This window comes from Sus scrofa, chromosome 10, assembly GCF_000003025.6.
Source record: "Sus scrofa isolate TJ Tabasco breed Duroc chromosome 10, Sscrofa11.1, whole genome shotgun sequence".
Lineage (NCBI taxonomy): Eukaryota > Metazoa > Chordata > Mammalia > Artiodactyla > Suidae > Sus > Sus scrofa.
Window position 1 is genome coordinate 43,218,566 of NC_010452.4, and position 21,918 is coordinate 43,240,483.

The following is a 21,918-nucleotide window of genomic DNA, read 5'->3' on the forward strand; positions in this document are numbered from 1 at the left end:
GAGAGAGGTGAAAAATAACATCTTAGGACAATAAGGCATTGAATAAAAATAAATATGAATTATATTTTCATCTGTAACCTCAGCCGATACAAATTCTCATGAAGTCAGAGCAAACAGACTTATCTTTTAGGGTCTATTTAGTCCTAGAACAAGTTTGAAGTTTGAATATTCTTCAGTGAGTTCCTATGATAATGTGTCCCAATCAAATATTTCAAGGTAGCATCAAAATATGCTACCAGAAGCATCTACTGAACTTATTCTATGTCAACCCTCAAATTCATGAGCGCCATTCAAAATTGTTTCAATCAAATTTTCAAGGCAAAATCAGTTTCCCAAAACATTGCTTATTGAGCAAATGTAAAATGTGTTGAAAATAGTAAACCAAAAGCTTAAAATTTAGGCCAATTTTACCCTCAAACATGAAGATTTACAATTAACTAAGGGGATAAAGTGAAGCATCTCTGACAGCACACTTAAAATGTAATATAGAGGAAAAAGTTACTTCTGTTAGTTGATCCTTGAGTGAGTGTGTGTGTGTGTGCGTGCGTGTGCGTATGTGTGTGTGGGTGTGTACGCGTGTGTGCGTGTGTATGTATCTGGGTGTATGGTGTTTGTAAACCAAACTTTCAGAGATCTCTAAAGTGATCTCTAGAAACTGCAAGTAGACTGTCTTATGGATGTCAAACCCTTAATTATTATGAAAGATATAATGGGAAACTAGCATTTAAAAAAATAAACATAATTTTACATATTTACGAAATTAAAAGATAACTTGATCATATGGAAGAACAGTTTTGAGACTGCAATTCTTATTCTTATTCATTTGTGTATTTGGCCCTTATTAATGGGAAACTTTGAAATACTCATCTGTGCCTTAGCAGCCCCTAAAAAGAATTTCATTTATTACCAAACACACCTGTAGCAATGGTAGGTAAAGGCCCATCAGAGGCATCCATTGCAAACCACTCCAGAAGGAATCCTCTCCCTGAGATTGAAGAGTCAGAAGAAAACTGAAACGTCAAGGAACTTCCAGTGGAGCTAAAAGATTCAGTCTGGGCACCACAGTAGGTTCCAATCAGGCGGGAATGAATGTCAGCCCCATCATAAATCTGCATGGAGAAAACAGATAATAGAGCACTGAATTTAGGCAATCACCTCTGCTTTCCATAATATATAATGAAAACCAAAAAAGTAAAATTTTCTTTTTCTTTTTTGGCAGCCCTGAGGCATATGGCGTTCCCAGGCCAGGGATCAGATCTGAGCCAAAGTTGTGATCTAAGCTGCAGCTGTGGCAACTCTGGATACTTAACCCATTGTGCTGAGCTGGGGATCAAACCTGCCCCCCATCGCTTCCAAGACGCCTCCAATCCTGTTGGGCCACAGGGGAACTCCAAGGAGAACTTATAATTTTATCACAATGGAAAAAATAATCAAGTAAACCTATATATCATTTTGAAATAGAAAGTGTCATGAAATATAAAATATGATTTCAAATAATTAGACATGTTTTAAAATTATTTATATCTTTCCTGCAGAATTGTATTAACAACCATACTCCATGTATAGCTCATTTTAGGAACGGCAGTAAAATTTAGAGGTGGAAAAGTAGGAACGAGGAGAGTTGTACAATAACAGTGTTTATTGAGTGTGCTTTGGGGCCCAAAAGGGAGGAATTAGGAAAAATGGGGAAAAGTAACAAGAAAGAGCAACGGTTTCATGAGAGAAAGTGAACAGGCAGCCTGAAGGAGTACCTATTTCCAAAGAAGTAAAGAAGTAGAATTGGGAACAGCAAAAGAATCACAGCGTGCATATTCAAAGCACTCAATAAACCTCTTGCATTTAGTACAAAATACTAAATTACCTAAGAGACATATTTGTGACAGTTTCCAGATATATAATCTTGGGCATGTTTATTTTTTCTGCACATGTGGATGGACGGTGCTCAATTACTTTTTTTTTTTTTTTTTTTTTTTTTTTTTTTTAGGGCTGCACCCACAGCATATGGAGGTTCCCAAGCTAGGGGTTGAATCGGAGCTACAGCTGTCGGCCTATAGCACAGCCACAGCAACAGCAATGCCAGATCCGAGCCGCATCTGCAACCTACACCACAGCCATGGCAACGCCGGATCCTTAACCCACTGAGCAAAGCCAGGAATGGAACCCACATCCTCATGGACATTAGTTAGGTTTCTTAACCACTGAGCCACGACAGGAACTCCCCAGAGTTCATGTCCTTCCCTCCATCTCATAAATAATTTGAACAGTTCATTGTGTTACTACAAATGTTCCCGTTGAATCTACTATATAAGTCCAGATTTCAAATCACCTAATAATTATTTCCTCAGGTACTGAGCATCTACCAAGTACTGGATTCTCTGTGAAGCAGTGTGGACTTAAGAAGAAGTCAGTATCAGCCTTCAAGAATCTGATAGTTAAAGAGTCCCATAGCAGCAGAGAGCAGAAGGCAATCGCCAGGAGGTGGGGGCAGTGGGGAAGCAGGGAGGTGGGCAAAGGGTACAAACTTTCAGTTATGCAAGATTAATAATTCTGAAGATCTAACGTGGAGCAATGGGACTACAGCTACACATTCTTTGCTGTACACTTGAAATTTGCGAAGAGGTTAAGTGTTCTCACCACATCAAAAATAAAGAAAGAAGGCAGGGGAGTTCCTGTTGTGGCGCAGCGGAAACAAATCCAACTGGGAACCGTGTGGTTGCAGGTTTGATCCCTGGCCTCGCTCAGTGGGTTAAGGATCTGGCATTGCTGTGAGCTGCGGTTGGAGATGCTGCTCAGATCCTGCATTGCTGTGGTTGCGGCTGTGGTGTAGGCCAGTGGCTACAACTCTGATTAGACCCCTGGTCTGGGACCCTCCACAGGCCGTGGGTGTGGCCCTAAAAAGATAAAAAGACAAAAAGACAAAAAAAAAAAAAAAAGAAAAGAAAAAAGAAAGTGGTAACCATTTATGGTGATTGACATGTTAATTACCTTGACTGGCATAATTATTTTACAGTGCATACTTATATCAAAAGACCTAGCTGTGTATCTTAAATTTATACCATAGTTATTTGTCAAATATACTTCAATAAAGCTGGATAAAAAAGAATCTGATAGTGTTTCTGGAATTGATACAGTAACCAATGCCTGGACGGCAATGATCACCACAATTTATTTTTCAGCCACGCCTGTGCTATGCAGAAGTTCCCAGGCTAGGGATTGAACCTGTGCCAAAGCAGTGACAATGCTAAATCCTTAACCACTAGGCCACCAGGGAAATCCCCACAAATTTTCTACTTATACTAACTTATTTTAAAATGAGTATTCAAAAACAATTTTTTTTTTAAGGGCCACACCTGCGGCATATGGAAGCTCCCAGGCTAGGGGTCGAATCAGAGCTACAGCTGTTGGCCTACACCACAGCCACAGCAATGTAGGATCTGAGCAGCATCTGCGACCTACACCACAGCTGGTGGCAAATCCAGACCCTTAACCCACTGAGTGAGGCCAGGGATCAAACCTGCCTCCTCATGAATACTATTCGGGTTTATTTCCACTAAGCCACAACAGGAGCTCCTAATCATTCATATTTTTAACACTCTAACATAAGAATAAACAGCATTGAGAACTTTGTCTAGATACTCATGTTGCAACAGAACAAAGGGTGGGGGAAAAATGTAATTGTAATGTATACATGTAAGGATAACCTGACCCCCTTGCTGTACAGTGGGAAAATAAAAAAAAAAAATTTTTTTAAATCTAGAGAGAACCAAAAACAAACAAACAAACAAACAAAAAGAATAAACAGGATAATGGGATATCAGATAGAATAAATACTTAATGAAAACAATAGACATACTTAGATAAAGCCCAACAGAAAAACGACGATAATTCTGAAAAACAAATTAGGTACAGAATCAAAGACTATAATGCCAGAATGACTGTTGTACAGGTAATCTAGACGGGGTAATCATGACGTAGGTTAGACTCTCCCAAATGATTTGCAGATGCTTGAATGGACATTACCTTGGATCTACTGTAGCCAATAGCAATTTGCCAAAAATGTAGAAACATCGACTGCCCTTGGAAACTCACCCTTAACTTGTCATAATAGCAGTTAAATGTTCCTTCAACGTCCATCTCCAAGATTCTACCATGGATAACTTGAGATTCATTCACATTCACGATCCATTGGTAATTGGAGTTGTGAGGGTAATTTCTAGGCCATAAGGGAGAGGCGACTTTCCCATGAGTTCCCACAATATGATCATTGCCAAATACTAGGAAGGAAAACAGAGCAGTAAATCAGACCTACTTAGAAGAGCTCTTTAATCAAATGAAAGAAACAAAAGGCAAGGGGTGTTGAAAAGGATGGGTTTTTAATTGACTGCAATTTCTTTTCTGAACATTGAAAGAAATACTGCTTCCCTTTTGGTTTCTCTGCTGTCTATTAATTCCTTGGAGAAGGGTGGTTCTGGGAATGGAATTCTATCTCCTTAGAAGGCTGCATGGTGTGAAAACAAACAATAGCTTCCCTGTAAAAATGGGCTCCCAGACCTCAAGGCACATGGAGACATGGAAAGAGGTGGTACCAGCCCTATTCTATAATTTTGGTTTACCGATTTTACCTTGTTTTACCAAAGAATGAAGCATGTTTTTAAAAATTATATAAGAAAACAGAAACAGCCATTTTCAAACTGCATATAGAATAACTCGTTACGAAAAAGTTTGTGTTAGAAAATAAAAATATGTAATATTTTATCCTATTAGGAGAAATCCTGTTATACTATCTAGGCACCCAAGAGTATCCTAAAGTAATACTAAATATCTCAATTTGAGGCATGAAGAGTTTATGAAATCAAGTGAAACACATTTCATTTAAGTATACCACACTGAAGCCGTAATACAATAGAAAACTCTTTAATACAACATTATGGGAAAAATGTAACTTAAAATCAGGTAGGAGTTCCCATCGTGGCTCAGTGGAAATGAATCTGACTAGCATCCATGAGGTTGCAGGTTTGATCCCTGGCCTTGCTCAGTGGGTTAAGGATCTGGCATTGCCATGACCTACAATGTAGGTTGCAGATGCGGCTCAGATCCTGCATCGCTGTGGCTGTGGTGTAGGCCGGCAGCAGCAGCTCTGAATCGACTAGCCTAGGAACTTCCATATGCTGCAGCTGCAGCCCTAAAAAAGAATGTTAGCGCCACCAAGAATGCTCTCCTTAGCTCTTACTGAGCCATTCATGCACAACTTAATTTTTCTAATATAATTTATAATCAAGTAATTCCACAAAGGCAATAAATATCGGGGGAAAGTATAGAGTTTGGGGTTGTTCTTGGTGCATTACTGAGAACATTGCTATATCCTTTCTAGGTTGTAGGACACATTCTGGAAGCCATCATTAAAACAGAAGCGACTCACTGTTATTAAATGCAGCCTGGAAGCCAACACCACTGCCTGAGCCATCAGAGACAAATTTGATCCACAGGTCATGCCCAATGATGGACGAATAATTAAGGGGGAGGACATTTCCACAGTATCTTCCCACCAAGCGACCCGTGGCGTTTCCTTCCCGGATCTCCACGAAATCTCTGCTACAGTCCCGAGAATCCTCTAACTGGAAAGTTCTGTTGTGGAAAGGAAAAAAAAAAAAAAGAGGGGTTAAATTGATAGAATGAATTTAAGGAGTATCTTAAATCACTTGCGGGTTTGACCTGTTCTCTTTTTAAAATGTTTTCTTTCACTTTAATCACAATGTCTTAGCTAACTCAAAAAATTTCTTTCCCTCAAATGTATTAAAATGGTAATTCAAGAGATACAAAGAGAATTAATACTCTGCCTTCAGGAACTTTCCTTTCTGGGAGAAAACTGGGCAAGAAGATAAAAAAAAATGCATGTTAGAAGGCAGAATATTGTGCCGTCAGAGCTATAAAGTGATGTAAGAATTTTGAAAGCAAAGGTTTCACATCTGATGGTGAAGCTTAGCAACAGCTTGATTGGAGAGATTTTTTTTTGATGGAAATACAAGCATTAATTGGATTTTAAGGTGCAGAAATTGTGGGCAGAGAATGCATGCCAAGCAAAGCACATATATAGAAAGAGTGGGACACATTTAGAAACCTGCGAGAGGTATGGTTTGGTTAGAACTTTGAGGACCTTTAAGAAGACATCAGAAGACCTAGCTGGAGCAGCATAATGGGTTAATTTTGGCAGAGCTTAAATGCCAATCAACGGCATCTGTACTTAAATCCTGTAAAGGCAGGAAAAAAAATCACATTTATTCTAAAATAGGTGAGTGTTCAAGCATGGCCTATTCAGCTTCTTTATATTCTGCAATAATGATGGCATAGGGGAATAGAGGGTAGGAGATAACAGCTACCTCATAGGATTGTCATTAGTCACACACATAAAGAGTCTGGAACATGAAGATGCTAAATGAGGTTTTTAAAAATTGGCCTCGCTGCTTAAAAAATTTGGATATAATCAAGATAATGTAGTATTGGTGTGAGGGTAGACAAATGGATGAATGGAATAGAACATATCATCCAGAGAAGGACCCACAAATATACAGGCAATTCAACCCAACCCATTGTGCCAAGTGTGGGCTTCAAAAGAGACTCTAGGGCTATATTTGGAAATCACTTGAATGTATATGAAAATAGGTGAAAGCATGGCTAGATTGGGGGTTTAGAAATGAAAAGTGGGGAGTGATAAGTAGAGAGAGAGGGATAAGGGATAAGAGCAGAAGTTTAAGGAACACCCATATTTTGAGGACAGTGAAAGGAAGAGGGAACAATAAACACAACGGTCATATGGAAAGTAGGATAAAAACAAGTTCAGTGTCATGTCATAGAAGCCAAGAGAAAATTAAGGAGATGGTGATGAAGAGCATCAAATGATGCAAAGATCCAGCATTAAGAATAGGCTATAGGACTTGGTTACTCAAAAGAAAAGAGTAACTTTTAAAGGAGCAGCTTCAAAGAGTCTTCTATATGATAATTTTTCAAATATATTAAGGAGTAAATTACATGCTTTTCAGTAATTTCCACAAGACGGTGAATTGCAGTAACAAGACAATAACAGGCTTTCTATAACATCCAATAATTAGAATTTATAAATTCTACATGTATTCTTTTTATTTGCCCATTAACATGTATAAAATGTGTTAATATAGTTGACAACAGGAGTTCCCGTTGTGGCTCAGTGGTTAATGAACTCGACTCGTAACATGAGATTGCCTGGGCTCTATCCCTGGCCTTGCTCAGTGGGTTAAAGATCTGGTGTTGCTGTGAGCTGTGGTGTAGGTTGCAGACACAGCTCGGATCCCACATTGCTGTGGCTGTGGCATAGGCTGGCAGCTGCAGCTCCTATTCTATCCCTAGCCTGGGAACCACAATATGCCATGGGTGTGGGCCTAAAAAGACAAAAGACAAATATATGTATATATAGTTGACAACAAATCAAATCTTAGAAAATATTAATACCATTAAAAACTTCTCCTCTGACCACTAGAGAATAAAACTGGAACAGGGTAACAGAGAGATTACAAAAGATTCCATAATTCTGATATATAAAACACTTTTCTATAAAAACCATGTGTGTTAAACAGGAACCATAATGGAAATTAGAATATAATTAGGACGGAATGAGAGTGGAAACATTATATATTAGAACTTATGGAATATAGTCAAAGCAGTAATTAGAGGGAAATTTATAGCTTTAAGTGCTTATACTAGGAAAGAACAAATACTGAGAAAAATGGACTAGATATCCAACCCCAGAACTAATCAAATGGGAAAACAAACAAACAAACAAACAAACAAAAAAACACCACGGGGGGAAAAAAACCCCGACAAAAGAAGTAGAAGAAATGCCAAGACAACATCTGAAATTAGCAAAATATAAATGTAGAAAATGCTAGAAGAGATTACAAAGAAGTTATTTCTTTGAAAAGACTAACAAACTATAAACTTTCAATAAGACTGATTAACAATAAAAAAGAAAGTTTAAATGAGCAATATTACTAAAAAGGGCAAAGTTACAGATACACTAGAAATTTTAATGAATTCTACTAAAAACCAATGTCACTAAGTTTGAATGTAAACAATTTTTTTTTACAAAAATACAATAGAACTAGTTGAAAAAATGAAACACCTAAAAATACCATTAAACCAATAAATATCAGTATAAAAAAAACTGCCTGCAGACAAAATGAAACAAATATCTGAGCCCAGATTATTTTATAGGGTAACTCTATCAAATCTTCAATAAATCAATATCCAAATCCTAATCTTATGTAAACTGTAACAAAAGATAGAAAAGAGGTGATAGTATCCAACTTACTTAAGTTAGTATAACCTTGAGAACAAAATCAGTCAAGGGAGGTCAAAGAAAGAAAAAGTTTAAGTCAATCTTCTTAACAATACAGATAAAAAATATTACATAAAATATTAGTAAAATGAAACCATCAATCTGTAAAATATTTAGATCTTAATCAAGCTGGACTCACAATGGCTTAAGATGAGAAGATCTATTGGAACAATTAAGACTAAAGAGAAAAATAGATTCAAAAATATACTAAGGAAGAATCAGCGACAATTGCAGAAAAGTATTTGCTAAAACTGAACATGTATTCATTATAAAAACTCACAGAAAATTAGGAATAGAAGGAAATTTTTTTCAAATGGATAAGAAATGCCCTCCAACCTACTACAGAAATATGCTTAGAGGTGAAAGTTTTAAAATATTTCTTCTAAATATAAAACAACACAAGAAAGCATATTCTTATCACTTTGTTGCATAATATGCTAAAAGGTTTTCCAGGACAATAGGCAGGGAAAGGGGGAAATGGTTGTAAGATTTGGAAAAGAAGTGCTATAAAGCAATACTCAAGGGTGTTCATTCATTCATAACTATTTACTGAGCACCTTAAAATGTCAGGTCCTTGTCTAGGAACTGAAGGTAGAGCAGCAGACAAGAGACAAAATTTTTGTCATTCTAGAGAGCAGAATGTTTACTAGATAAGGTAGTATGCAAAAAATTAGTAAGCTTTTCTTATACCAGCAAACAAAAATTTAGGAATGATAAATTAGTCAACATTCACTCAATAAATATTTTACTCTCTACTACATTGCTAGACACTGCGATGGGATGATGAAGAAAATAGACAATGTTCCTCCCTTTGGGAACCTTATATTCTAGAAAGAGAGACAGATAATAAGCAAATAAACGGAAATACAGAGAGGCTGTGATAAGTTTTAGGAGGAAAAAATAAAGTAATTAAGGAAATGATACATATAAAATTGAAAATATGGGTTATCTCTTTGACAAGAAGGTAAAGGGATATGGATGGAAAAGTTTTGCTGCCCTGTAATATTTTATTTATTTAATACTAATTTTTAAAGAAAAAAGTCATTAATTTTTTTTAAAGTAAATGAAGTGAGTGCAAACTCTTCTTTTTCCACAAGTAACTGAAAGAAGTTTTTTTCTGCGAAGGACAAGATTAATAAAAAAGGAAAGAACTGGAGTACCACCGGTTGTGGCTCAGTGGGTTAAAACCTGGCTAGTATCCATGAGGATAGGGGCTTGATCCCTGGATTCCTTCAGTGAGTTAAAGGAACTGGCATTGCAGCAAGCTGCAGTGTGGGTCACAGATGCAGCTCAGATCCTGCATTGCTGTGGCTGTGGTTTAGGCCAGCAGCTGCAGCTCTGATTCAACCCCTAGCCTGAGAACTTCCGTATGCTGCAGGTGTGGCCTGAGGAAGAGAAAGAGGAAGAGGAAGAGAAAGAGAAAGAGAAGGAGAAGGAGAAGGAGAAGGAGAAGGAGAAGGAGAAGGAGAAGGAGAAGGAGAAGAGAAAGAGAAAGAGAAAGAGAAAGAGAAGAGAAAGAGAAAGAGAAAGAGAAAGAGAAAGAGAAGAGAAGAGAAGAGAAGAGAAAGGACTGTCTGATACGACTATAGAAAAAAACTGTTGGGAAGGAAATTAAAAAAAAACTCAGGAATGGAAAACTTACTTCTCTATCGTGTATCTTTTAGTCACTAGTACTAAGTCCAGCATCTTCCTGGGCCCTATCTCAGCAAAAGGGTTAGGATGCTTAAGATAACAGACTAGCAGCCTGGAGGTTCTGGGACCTCACGCCCCGCAGTGGGATGGATGTACCACACACATCTCTGAGGTTTCACCATCAGTCAGAGCCTGGGAGCAAACTGGTCAGTTCGTTCTACCACTAGCTTCTCAGGCCAGATACTAGCATTGGTAGGGCTCTGGCCAGATGGTGGGTCTGTGGCTCTCACAATCTCATCAAGGTTACTCCAGTAGAGATCATCTAGATCCATATTCTAGACCTAGTTTTAGCAGCAAACTGTGAGTGATAATTAAACAGCAAAAGAAATCAGAAAAAAATCCACACGAGGCTAAACAAAACACACATGTGTCTGAACCTCCACTGTATTTCTTGATTCTTCCTAAGACAAAGTTTCTACCTACAATAATTTTAGGCAAATAATGGATCTGAATCCATCCTTAAGAGGGCTGCCAAGTTTGGCTCTTAAATTCATCCTCAATTTTATCACCCATAATGGTATGAACAATGTAAAACATGTTTAAATTGTCCTTTTATTTACTTTTTAATTTCTTTTGGCTGAACCCACAACATGCAGAAATGCCATGCCAGGGATGGAACCCATGGCATAGCAGCAACCTGAGCCTCAGCAGTAACAATGCTGGATCCTTAACTCACTGAACCACCAGGGAACTCTAAAATATATTAAAATTGTGTTTCTGATTCTCAGGAAAAAAATATTTGCCTCAGAAGGTAATTTACATGAAATTGCCCCTAAATCATTTCAACTCAAAGTGCAGCATGTAGTCCAGCACCAGAGCATCACCCAAGAGCCTGTTTAAATGAAGCATCAGAGCCGCCAACCAACTGAATCAGAATATAAATTTTAACAAGATTCCAGGTGATCAACACGGACATTAAAGTCTGATCCAATGGGCTAGAAGATTACTAAGTACAGGATTTTTCTGTTTTTTGTACCAGACTGGTGTAATCCAACGCTAAATGTCATAAAAGGCCTTTCATTAGAAACAATGGTACTTGTAAGAATCAAATTAAACTTTTTAAAAAGTTGTATTGTTCTTGGAAGTCTTTGTTTTAGGCTGGTCCATTTTACAAGCAAATTTATGCTGTTTCCAAATGTCTTGGCTCAGATCTGCTAGTAAAAATATGATGTGGAACAAAAATAGTACCATCACTGCTTCTCATTATCTCACTTTTGATTCTTGAACCAAGATCAATCACATTTTAAAAGGACTCGGCCAGCATACAGCATATTTTCTTTTAATTCCTCTAAATATCTGTTTTATAAAAAAATTCTTTGGGGGGGGTTTATTTTGCCCCCCTTTTATGTTATAGAGTCGACCACGATTTCTCCGATTTTTCTCCCTACTCAGTTTCACCACAGTGTCCACCATCCAAACCCCATGCTTTAGAACTTGACAGATTCCATCTGCTTTTCATATGCTTCTCGCTCACCCCAGAGGAGTGCTTCCAAATACCCATCTGGATATAGTTTAGACCAGGGCAGAAATAACTTGGAGGCTTTGCCATAAAGCCCTTCTCATTATCATCTACGTAAAGAGGAACAGCTTGTCTTCTGCATATTATACTTTAAAAATAAAAAGAAACACAAAATGATCAAAGTTAACCTCTTGTAGGATGAAAAAGGAAAAAGATGAAGCATTAAGATTTAATATAGTAATCAGGATTTTGTGTCTATTACAGAGTAAAATGGATGAAACTTGTTTTCTGTGTTTACCTCCCATCTTTTAGGAGGAGAGTCCAGTGTGGTCCTCTTGGATTTAACCTTGAACTGCCACACAAGGTACTTTAGAAATGCCAGAGTGAGAGAATTTGAAACTTGAACATCAGGTATGCAGGAGCCTGGTGCTGTACATTTAAAATTTAACGTCTTTCATCACAACTGTGGCCATGTGTGGACATGATTATCCCTTATGGGTGAAATGCATCTCTTACGTTTAAAAAATTTTTTTTGACATGAACATATTAGTAACTTAACAAGAAATGGGAACTTGTCTCTTTAAAATATTCCCAGGACCTGGCCCAGTTCCTGATGACCACTAAGCAACAGATTGATCAAGAATGTGAATGTGGTAAAGACCAAGAGGAAAAAGACCCCAAAAGCCCGTTTATTTATCAGTTATGAGACCTAATAAGCCATGTGAAGGACTACTGACTCTATCATGAGAACAATGTTTATGTTTTACTCATTATTACATCACAAAGCATCTATTATAGGAGTAACATGGACTTTCTATACAAAGCATCTCACATGGGTGTAACGTGCTTACATGTGTAAGCACATAGTAGGGGCTTAAATCAATATTTTTTGAATAAAGAAATATATATATATGGCAAAAGTTTATGTGTGTGTGTGTGTGTGTGTTCCCATACAGAACTTTGTGCTTTTAGCTAAGGACAAGAGCAAACAAAACTTTTCTCCCCTGTGGCAACTTAAACATGCACTGCCTTTCAGGCACTCAGAGGGCATCAGTGTTTCAACACAAAGCCACTTGGACCCTAAAGAGGTCCTGTCTGATTGATGGATTGAAAGAAAGCAACTTGAGATGTTTGAATGTGGTCTACAAACACATTTTCTCTCATTTCTAAAAAACCCATTCTTGATGCACAGAATGGCAGTTCTAGGAGAGAAGCAAGACTCCTGAATAAACAGTGTCCTCAAAACCATCCTCACAACAGTAAGTTACTTATTATACGCTTTTCAAAACAGAATCACCAACTCTATCCAAAGCTCAATAAGCTGTGATATAGTAAAACAAATAACTTTCATTTAAAATGGCAGTTTAAATACCAAAGTCTTATCATTCAATACTTGTTCAGCATCTATTACCAGAGTAGTATGTTGCACATACCTCTCTACTGATGATTTAAAAAGTCCTATTTCCCTTACAATGTTCCTTTCACTATCGACTTCTAGAGAATACATTATTATTTTTACTTTAACTCAAGATCACTCAAAATGTGATGGGATGCTGATTTTATGTCCATAGCCCATATTCAGAGGAACGTGAGAATGATTTTACAAGTCAAATACTAATTTTTGTAGAAAATTAACAAACAGAAATTGCAATGATATAGAGTTGATAAACCAGAAGAATGAGCTCTTACACTCTGCAATGAAGAGTCTAGCCCTATAGAAAGAAGTCCTTCTTTCTTGGCAAGAACTCAGCCAGTTAAAGCCATGGACTCTTTGTTGACTGTCACCCTTTCAGCTTCCTTTTCCCTCTATTAAAAACATTCTCCTTCTCTTGCTGGGCTCCCCACAGTTGAAGACCCTGAATTGCAATTCTCCACTGATCCTGAATAAACCCATCTTCACCAGAGAAATATCTGGCATTCTATTTATTTCAGATCAACATTTTGGTGGCTTGTATAGGGACCAGATGAGTCTCTTGACAGCTCCAGGCTGGTAAGCAAACAGGTGTGGTACTCATGGATTCATCCCATTGTCCCTCACTGCTTTTCTGGCCAACCCTGGAGTTTGAAGGCACATCCTTCTCCTGGATCTAAGCTTACACTCTATCTGCATTTGAAGCTCTCCAGGTTTTACAGAGAAATCAATTTTAGAGCCTCATCTTTCTGGTCAATGCTTTGTTCTTTACGCCAGCACTCAGTTGGCACTTCTGTCTGATTTGAGATCAGATTGTTTCAACTGAAACTGACAGCCTTCAACTCATTCCTTCAGGAACAGGGGCTGTTTCATTGAAACTGTGCCAGTTTTTGCTCAGCCTTTAGCCTTAAGCCCATTTCTTTGCAAAGGGCTATTCTCTGGCACCTAGCTGCAAAAGCCTCTGGTTTGATTCCTCTGGAACCATGCTATTTCCTTAGAATTGGTTGGTATTTAGGGTTTCAAGCTGTTTGAATTGAGCTGTTTGTGTGTAAAATATTTGAAAATTCTTTTTCTTTTTCTCTTCTTTTCTTTTTTTACTCTAGAGCAAAATCTCTGAGAGTTTCTCTTCCATCAGGGACTCTGGTTTAAAAGCTGAAGTCCTTTCATGCCCATTTCTAACTAAATGGATCAGCCTTCCCAAAGGCCATTATGGGGAAATTTTGACATCCCCATGCTTAATTTTCTTAAAACCAAACTCAACTTCAATAGCTTAAAAATTTCTAGAAATGAAATGAGTATGATGTTTATTTTGACTGGTATTTTGAGGCTTCCCAACATTATCAAGAGTCTAAAATTGCTTCACTACAAAATAAGATTTTAAGGTTAGCTGAGGCAAACATGATTAATGAAAGATAAATCATGCTTCAGGCTCTTCTTCCTTGGTTTTTTTATCTCAGGCTCTGCCTCCAGCACCATCTTATCTTTTTCCACTGGTTCCTCCTGGTTAGACCCATTGCTGGTACCATCTTTCTCCTCTCTTGCTGTATTGCCTATGCCTGCTCTGTACTGTCAATCCCCATAATAACTCTCTTGCCAAGCTTCCCTCCATGAAACTCTTCCCATTCCCCCTTCCTTTGGACTTGTCAGAATGTGTCTGTTCAAAATGAAGCCTTCAGAAGATCCAGAGACTAAACCCTTAACTTTTGTACTTCCTAGACTAAAGCAGAACTGTGAGTGACAGTTAAAGCTTTCCCAAAGTATGTGAAAATGCTCACAGATTTGCTGAGGAATTTAAGATAGTCATGCAAACTATCTCTTTGACTTACGAAAGCTAGTTCACCTGCCTGTGAATGAAGGCCAAGCCCAGTCTTGGATGAATATCACTAATTGGAGAAAATTCTGAAAGGCCTTTAGAATTATAACTGGCAGACCAGCCTGCTATCTTATTATATGATCAGGCTCAGACAACCCTTAGGTGGCTTCACCAAACAGTTCCTGGGGTTTCTCCAAAACCTGTTGATTAGAACAAAATTCAGGCTTGCCCACAAAAATCTGATGAAACTGTCTATGATTATTATAATCAACTTCAGATTATTTTTAGAGAAAATTCTGGTTTTCCTTTAGACAGTGTTCAACCAGGTAGCTTTTAAACTCTATGTTTATTAATGGACTCCCTTCTAGTAAAGAGAAGCAGGATAAACTGGGAGACTACGTCCAGCCCAGATTTAGTTAATGTGGCAAACCAGCTCTCTCGCACTCTAAATGAGTCACTGCAGAGGAAGACTGCCAAAATTCTTATTCCTCAACCCCAGCAAATGAAAGCTCTTAAATGAAACCAAAGCCTCACTCATGCCTGCTGCTATTGCAAAGAACCAGGACACTGGAAAAGAGACAGTTGCAAATTGAAGTGCTTTAGGGACCATCAGCCCTCTAACCAGCCTTGCCACATCCTCCCAGTTCCCAATGATGGAACTACAGGGCCTCTTCCTCATCCTCCCTTAAATGTCACAGACACACATTTCTCCAGGTTGGGGATGAATCTCTTTCAGTCCTAACTGACACTACAGACACCCTCTTGGGGCTCATCCCCACTGCTCTAAAACAGCCCCTGCCTCAGAGGACTGGAACAGTTCAAATAATGGGGGTCTCTGATGAACCTCAAGAAGCTCCTGTCTCTGAACTTATTCTTTTCTGTTGAAGCCATTTGAGAGATACATGCCCTTTTCTCCTTAGTTTCTCCACCTCCTACCCATGGGTTAGGCCAAGACTTCTCAGAGATGTTTCATGCTGGAGTATCTTTCTCTCAGAATGGGGAAACAGGAGTTCCCTTGTTGTGCAGTAGGTTAAGGACCTGGCATTGCCACTGCTGTGGCTCAGGTGGCTGTGGAGCTGGTTCAATCCCTAGCCAAAGAACTTCCACATCCACATGCAGAGTTGAAAAAATAAAGAAGGAAGCAATCATCCTAGAATTTGACAGCAGTCCTCAAAGTAATCAACCAGGTGAATTAAATGCCTCTTTGACATTTTTTACTGTTTGTTCCATCTCTGATGGTTCTAGAACTGATTCTGGAAACACTTACCATTTGTCCCTATTGAATCAGCTACCACCCTCCTCTGGGGCAAAATCTCTAATGGATGTCAGCAAAATTCAAAGCACACCTCCAATCAAGATTCAAGTAGACCCTTTAAAAACCTCTTAACCAGATTTTAAAAAAAGCTTTAAGTAAAAAAAAAAAAAAAATCCTTTAGAGCATAAAACCCCAGAGATCTTGTTGTAGCTCAGTGGTAACAAACCCAGGTGGTATCTGTGAGGATGTGGGTTCATTCCCTGGCCTCTCTCAGTGGGTTAAGAATCTGGTGTTGCTGTGGCTGTGACGTAGGCCGGCAGCTGCAGCTCTGATTCAACCCCTAGCCTTGGAACTTCCATATGCTATGGGTGCAGCTATAAAAAAAAAAAAAAAGCATAAAACCCCTAGTAGAAAATTACAAGGCTCAAGGAGTCATTATCCCTTGTACCATCCTCTGTAACACTCCCATTTATTGGCAAGAAAACCTACGGCCAAAGGTGCAGGCTTATCTAGGACATCCAAACAATAAACTGACACCCTGTTGCTTCTAACCCTCATGTGTTACTGACATCCATTCCAACTGGAAGCAAATTTTCTACTGTGGAGAATTTGAGGCAGTGCATTCTTTGGCATTCCAGTTGATGAAGCAGGCAAACACCTTTTGCCATTTCCTTGGGAAGAAAAACAATTCACCTGGGTAGTGAGGTCTCAGAGTTTTCCTGAGACTTCCTATTTCTCACAAATCCTAAAGGCTGATATGGATGATTCAAAGTTTTCTAGAGGTTCAACTGCTTGGTTGCAATATGGGGATGACTGGCTTCTTTGCTCCCCTTCCCCAACCTCCTCCCAGGAAGACCACATCCACCTGCTAAAGTTTTTAGCCTTAAAGAGACTGAAGGTCACCGAAGAAAAATAGCAGTTTGCACAAACTCAAGCTTGATATTTAGGGCATCAGCTGTCAGAATAAGGGCTATACGTGGATCCAGACAGACTTCATGGTGTCCTAAGTTTCCCCAAACCCCAAACTAAGCACAACTGGGAAGTTTTCTCTAGCTAGTTGGTTACTGCTGAAACTGGATTCCAAATTTCTCTCTCCTGGCTAAAGCTCTGTATGGCTAACCTCAACAACAACGACCCCAACCCAATTTTATGAGAATAACCAGGTGACATAGCCTTCAAGGCCTTGAAGGAGAGTTTGATGAGCCCACCTACCCTTGGGCATCCCAGCGACCAGATTCTCTATCTCCTTTTTTGTATATGGAAACAAAGGGGATGCCCAAGTATTTACCCCCCAAAGACGGGACTACCATTGACCCATAGGTGTTATGGCCAGCAACTGGACCCCGTAGCACGGGGATACCCCCCTTACCTTAGCCATTTTTGCTCCTGATGCATTAGAAATTTGGAATCCTCATCACATTCAACATTTCTCAGCCAGCCATCTCATCTTCTAAGAAGTCCTTTGGTTAACTGCTCCTCACTTTATTTTACACTATGATAGCTCTAACCTAGCTACTCTTTTCCCCTCCATCATCAACAAAGTCCCTTGTGATGCTTACCGCCGATGAACCATCTGCTAACTCCTCAGGGTGACCTACAGGAAATTCCACTGGGTGATGCTGACTTCTCGTGGTTCACTGATGGTTCTTCTTTAAAAGGTGAGGAGTTCCCATTGTGGCACAGCAGAAAGGCATCCAACCAGTATCCATGCAGATGCAGGTTCAATCCCTAGCATTGCTCAGTGGGTCAGGGATCCAGTGTTGCCATGAGCTGTTGGGTAGGTTGCAGGGGCAGCTCGGATCTGCTGTTGCTGCTACTGTGGCTGTGGCGCAGGTCAGCAGCTGCAGCTCTGATTCGACACCTAGCTTGGGAACCTCCATATGCTGTGGGTGCAGTCCTAAAAAGGAGGGGAAAAAAAGGTGACAACAGCAAATACAGTTCTGGGCATGCTTTTAAGATTCCTTTTGATGTGGCTGAGGCAGCATCTTTCCCTATGGCTACTTCAGCTCAACAGACTGAATTATATGCTTTTACATGGGCATACTTTAGCCAAGAGCAAAACTCCCAGTATTCATACTGACAGTGGATGTACTTTTGGAACAGCTCATAATTTAGGAATATTGTGGATGCAATGTGCCTTCCTTACTTCCAGTGAGAAAAAAAATTTAAATGGCCCGTGTGTTTAGGAATTATTGGATGCAATAATTTCACCTGCCACTTTAGCTACTATTAAGATTCTAAGGCACTCTAAACTTGACTCTCTGGAAGCTGAGGGAAATGACTTTAGAGATATTTCTGTAAAGAGCTGCCCTTAAAGGGACCAATAGCAGCCAAACTTCCATCGTGGTCCAGAGGGAAATTTAGAAAAACTGGCTGGAGCAGTCCAACAATTGGCCTCAGGAAAGGGAAAACAAGATTGGAAATACAACAACTGTTGATTTGATAAAAAGAGAAAGCTCTGGTTTGGATAAAATAACAACTTATTCCTATCAGACACTCTAAAATCCCCACCACAACCACCACCTCACCACTATACATGCATTAAACCATGGTTCTGGAGTTCCCATCATGGCACAGTAGAAATGAATCCGACTAGGAACTGTGAGGTTGCAGGTTTGATTCCTGGCCTTGCTCAGTGGGTTAAGGATCCAGTGTTGCTGTAAGCTGTGGTGCAGGTCATAGACACGGCTCGGATCCTGCATTGCTGTGGCTGTGGTGTAGGCCAGCAACTGTAGCTCTGATTTGACCCCTAACCTGGGAACCTCCATATGCCACCGGTGCAGCCCTAACAACAACAAAAAAGCCCCTGACAGTTACACTGACAAGATGGTAGCCTTCACGAATCAATATTAGATGGGAAACATGAACAAGGCTGGAAAAAGTGTCTGCCTCATTGGTCCCACTTGTCCAAAGTAGAACCGAGGGAAGCCTGTTCATTCTGCCTCCAGACATTTTAAACGGCCCAATGGACCATCCAAGCTCTGGCAAATGGATTTCATACAATTTCTTCTTCTAATGGATGTAAATATGTTCTAGTCATGGTCTATATGTTTCCACCCTAAACGGAAGCCTTTCCTTGAAGACAGGCTACTTTCTCTTCTATGGCAAAAGTCCTTTTGGAAAAAATTATCCCTACCTGGGGAACTCCTTTCAAACTTCTTGGTGGTTGAGGAATTCATTTAACTGGCCAGTTGCTTTGACGAGTCTACTCTGTTTGGCTGGTTTTACAACATGTTGACTGTGCTGACCATTCTCAATCCTCTGGTGCAAGTAAACACACTAACAGCATCATTCTGCTCAATGGGCAAAATTTATGGAGGCCCTCCAAACACCATGGTCAGAAACATTGCCATTAGACATTAAACATTAAATCTCGGATCTTCTCCTTTTGGAATGCATAAACCCTTACCTTTTGAGCTAGTCACAGAATTTCCAATTCGTTTGGCTCCTACTTCTTCTGACCCACAATTAATAAAAGGAGAGATACTCCATTGCAAAAGATGGTTTCTATTAAAAATAACCATGTTCTGGGAAAGCAATCTTTTCATAGTATACCCTTAGGGGATGATGGCATTAAGTACCCCACCTAGCAACCTGGAGATTTTTGTCTATTGGAAAAGACTCCTCCAGAATAACTCACTTCAACCTCACTGGAAAGGCCAGCATCAACTCCTGCAAACCAAACCCTCTGATGCCAAACTCCGAAGAACAGACTTTTGAATTCATGTGGCACGCCTAAAGAAATCACTGAATGCTGAATGGACCTTCACGTAACCTGGTGACCTGAAAGCAAAGATTTTCTGGAACTGAAGAAGATGAGACAGCTTTCCTCCTGCCTGTTAGATTTTTGTCACCAAACCTTTGAGGATGACATAAGGCTTCAGATGATCTCCAATGTCTATGATCTTGATACCACATGGACTTTAGATAAAAAGCACCTGAGAGGTCTCCGTCCTATTCCTTCTAGTTACCCTAATGTGACCTTAAGAAGTTTTTAATCTGTGCACTTTCCCTCCAACATGACATACTACACCAGGAAACACCCTTCTTGACTTTGACGCACAAAAAGCACTAAAACTGGAAAATCTAGCTCTTGATCACCAATACTTTCAGGGAAAGATCTTGATCAAAAGGAGGAAATGCAAAAAATTAATAAACAGAAATCTCAATTAGAGTCAGGATCCCCAAAGGGGGAGTTATCATGTCCAATAGGAAGAAGACTTCTCTCCTTTCCTAAAGGACTTGACCAATGAGAAGCCATGGATGGTCTTTTTCGCTACAGCCCTCCCAACTTGCTTTTCTTCTCTATAAAAGTATTCGCTTTCTCTCACCATACAGGGACTTTCACACGGATCACCATGGTTGCAGACCCCAAACTGCAATTCTCTACTCATCCCGAATAAACCCATCTTTTTTTTTTTTTTTTTTTTTTTTTTTTTGTCTTTTTGCCATTTCTAGGGCCGCTCCCGTGGCATATGGAGGTTCCCAGGCCAGGGGTCGAATCGGAGCTGTAGCCACTGGCCTATGCCAGAGCCATAGCAACGCGGGATCTGAGCTGCATTAAACCCATCTTTGCTGGAGAAATATCTGACTGTCTATTTATATCAGGCCCACAGTTTCAAAAAATTCCCCAAACCATTCTTCTGTTAGGAGTAGAAGAAAAGGTGCATTGGGCTGGAGGATAAGATATATGGGTAAAGAAAGCTTGATTTTGAGATGAGGATTTCAGCTGGAAGAAAGAATGTTAGTGATTCTCTGGAAGAATCTAAATATTGCTAATTTTAAAAAAGGATAAAACTAATGTGATCTGACAATGAGCATTCCAAAAATTCATGCAGCAGGAGCTTCGGCATGTACTTTGGTAATGTTAGGCAGGACTCTAAAACCATTCTCAGGAGCATCTCAAGGCTATTTATAATCCAAACTATGACTAAAGCAGAGGAAATGTGGAAAGAGACTTCCTGAAGTTCCCGCCATATTCTTTAACAGTTGTTTGGACACATATGCTATTCGTTGTTCATCCTATTAGTAACAGTGCTTCCTTCCTGCAGATTCATTCTCACTGAAACAATACTCTATAAAAAAGAATTTACATAAAAGACAGCTGGAGCTGGTTGCCAGGGGAACTGGCAATATTCCAAACACATTCCACATTAGAGGGATAAACTTCTGGGTAGCCAGGGCTGTTGAAGATGCCTTCAGCCATGTGGAAGATTCCACCACAAGCTAGAAGAAAAGAAAAACAAAGTGAGTGGCAGAGTAAATATTAAAGACAGACCCTAACAGATAAAGGAGAAAGAACACCAGAAGGGCTATCGGCAGCATCAAAGGATACGCTACATCCATTCCAGAATTTAAAAAATCCACATTGTAAATAATGAAAAGATTCTGCAAACTGAAAACCAAAAGCCACGGGGTACGGCGGGTTAGAAGGAGTCTCTGTGGTCTCTACTCTCAAAGCCTTTTCTCCCGGGGAACTGTGACTTCATATCATAAAAGACTCATTTTAATCTGCGAGCCCGTTGGTATTTCTGACCAGGATGGTTTTCAATCCTAGCCTAGGACAGAAGGCAGTACTGCAGCTTTTCCTTCTCAGGAGAGTCCTGAAACATGCATAAATCTTCTAGGCATTCCAAGGCTTTCAGTAACAAGCTGGCCCCCGATGAGCAGCACCCTCCTGGCCATGCACCCCATGTACAGGGTAGGTCCTCTCTCCTCTCCTCCCCACATGCTATGGTCCATCCTACATCAGGTCCAACCCCCGGCCCTGCCTGGGCCCAGCCATGGGACCAGGGAGACGGAAGAGCAGTACTGCCCCCCTGTTAGCAATGCCACTGGACAATGTCTGCCAAGGGCTTCCCTAACAAACATATCATGAAGGAGGAGTCACTGACAAGCAAGTCACCCAAGATCATCTCAG

The 21,918-nt window shown here is 39.7% G+C and overlaps 1 protein-coding gene across 1 annotated transcript in view; it reads right to left on the reverse strand.

The window, feature by feature from the left end:
* CUBN (cubilin) overlaps positions 1 to 21,918 on the reverse strand; it is a 311,762-nt gene that overhangs the window by 115,635 nt on the left and 174,209 nt on the right. Inside the window, 4 exon segments of the mRNA XM_021064811.1 lie at positions 917 to 1,109; positions 4,090 to 4,274; positions 5,420 to 5,625; positions 21,092 to 21,224. Of these exon segments, the coding sequence (XP_020920470.1) occupies positions 917 to 1,109; positions 4,090 to 4,274; positions 5,420 to 5,625; positions 21,092 to 21,224 (717 nt within the window).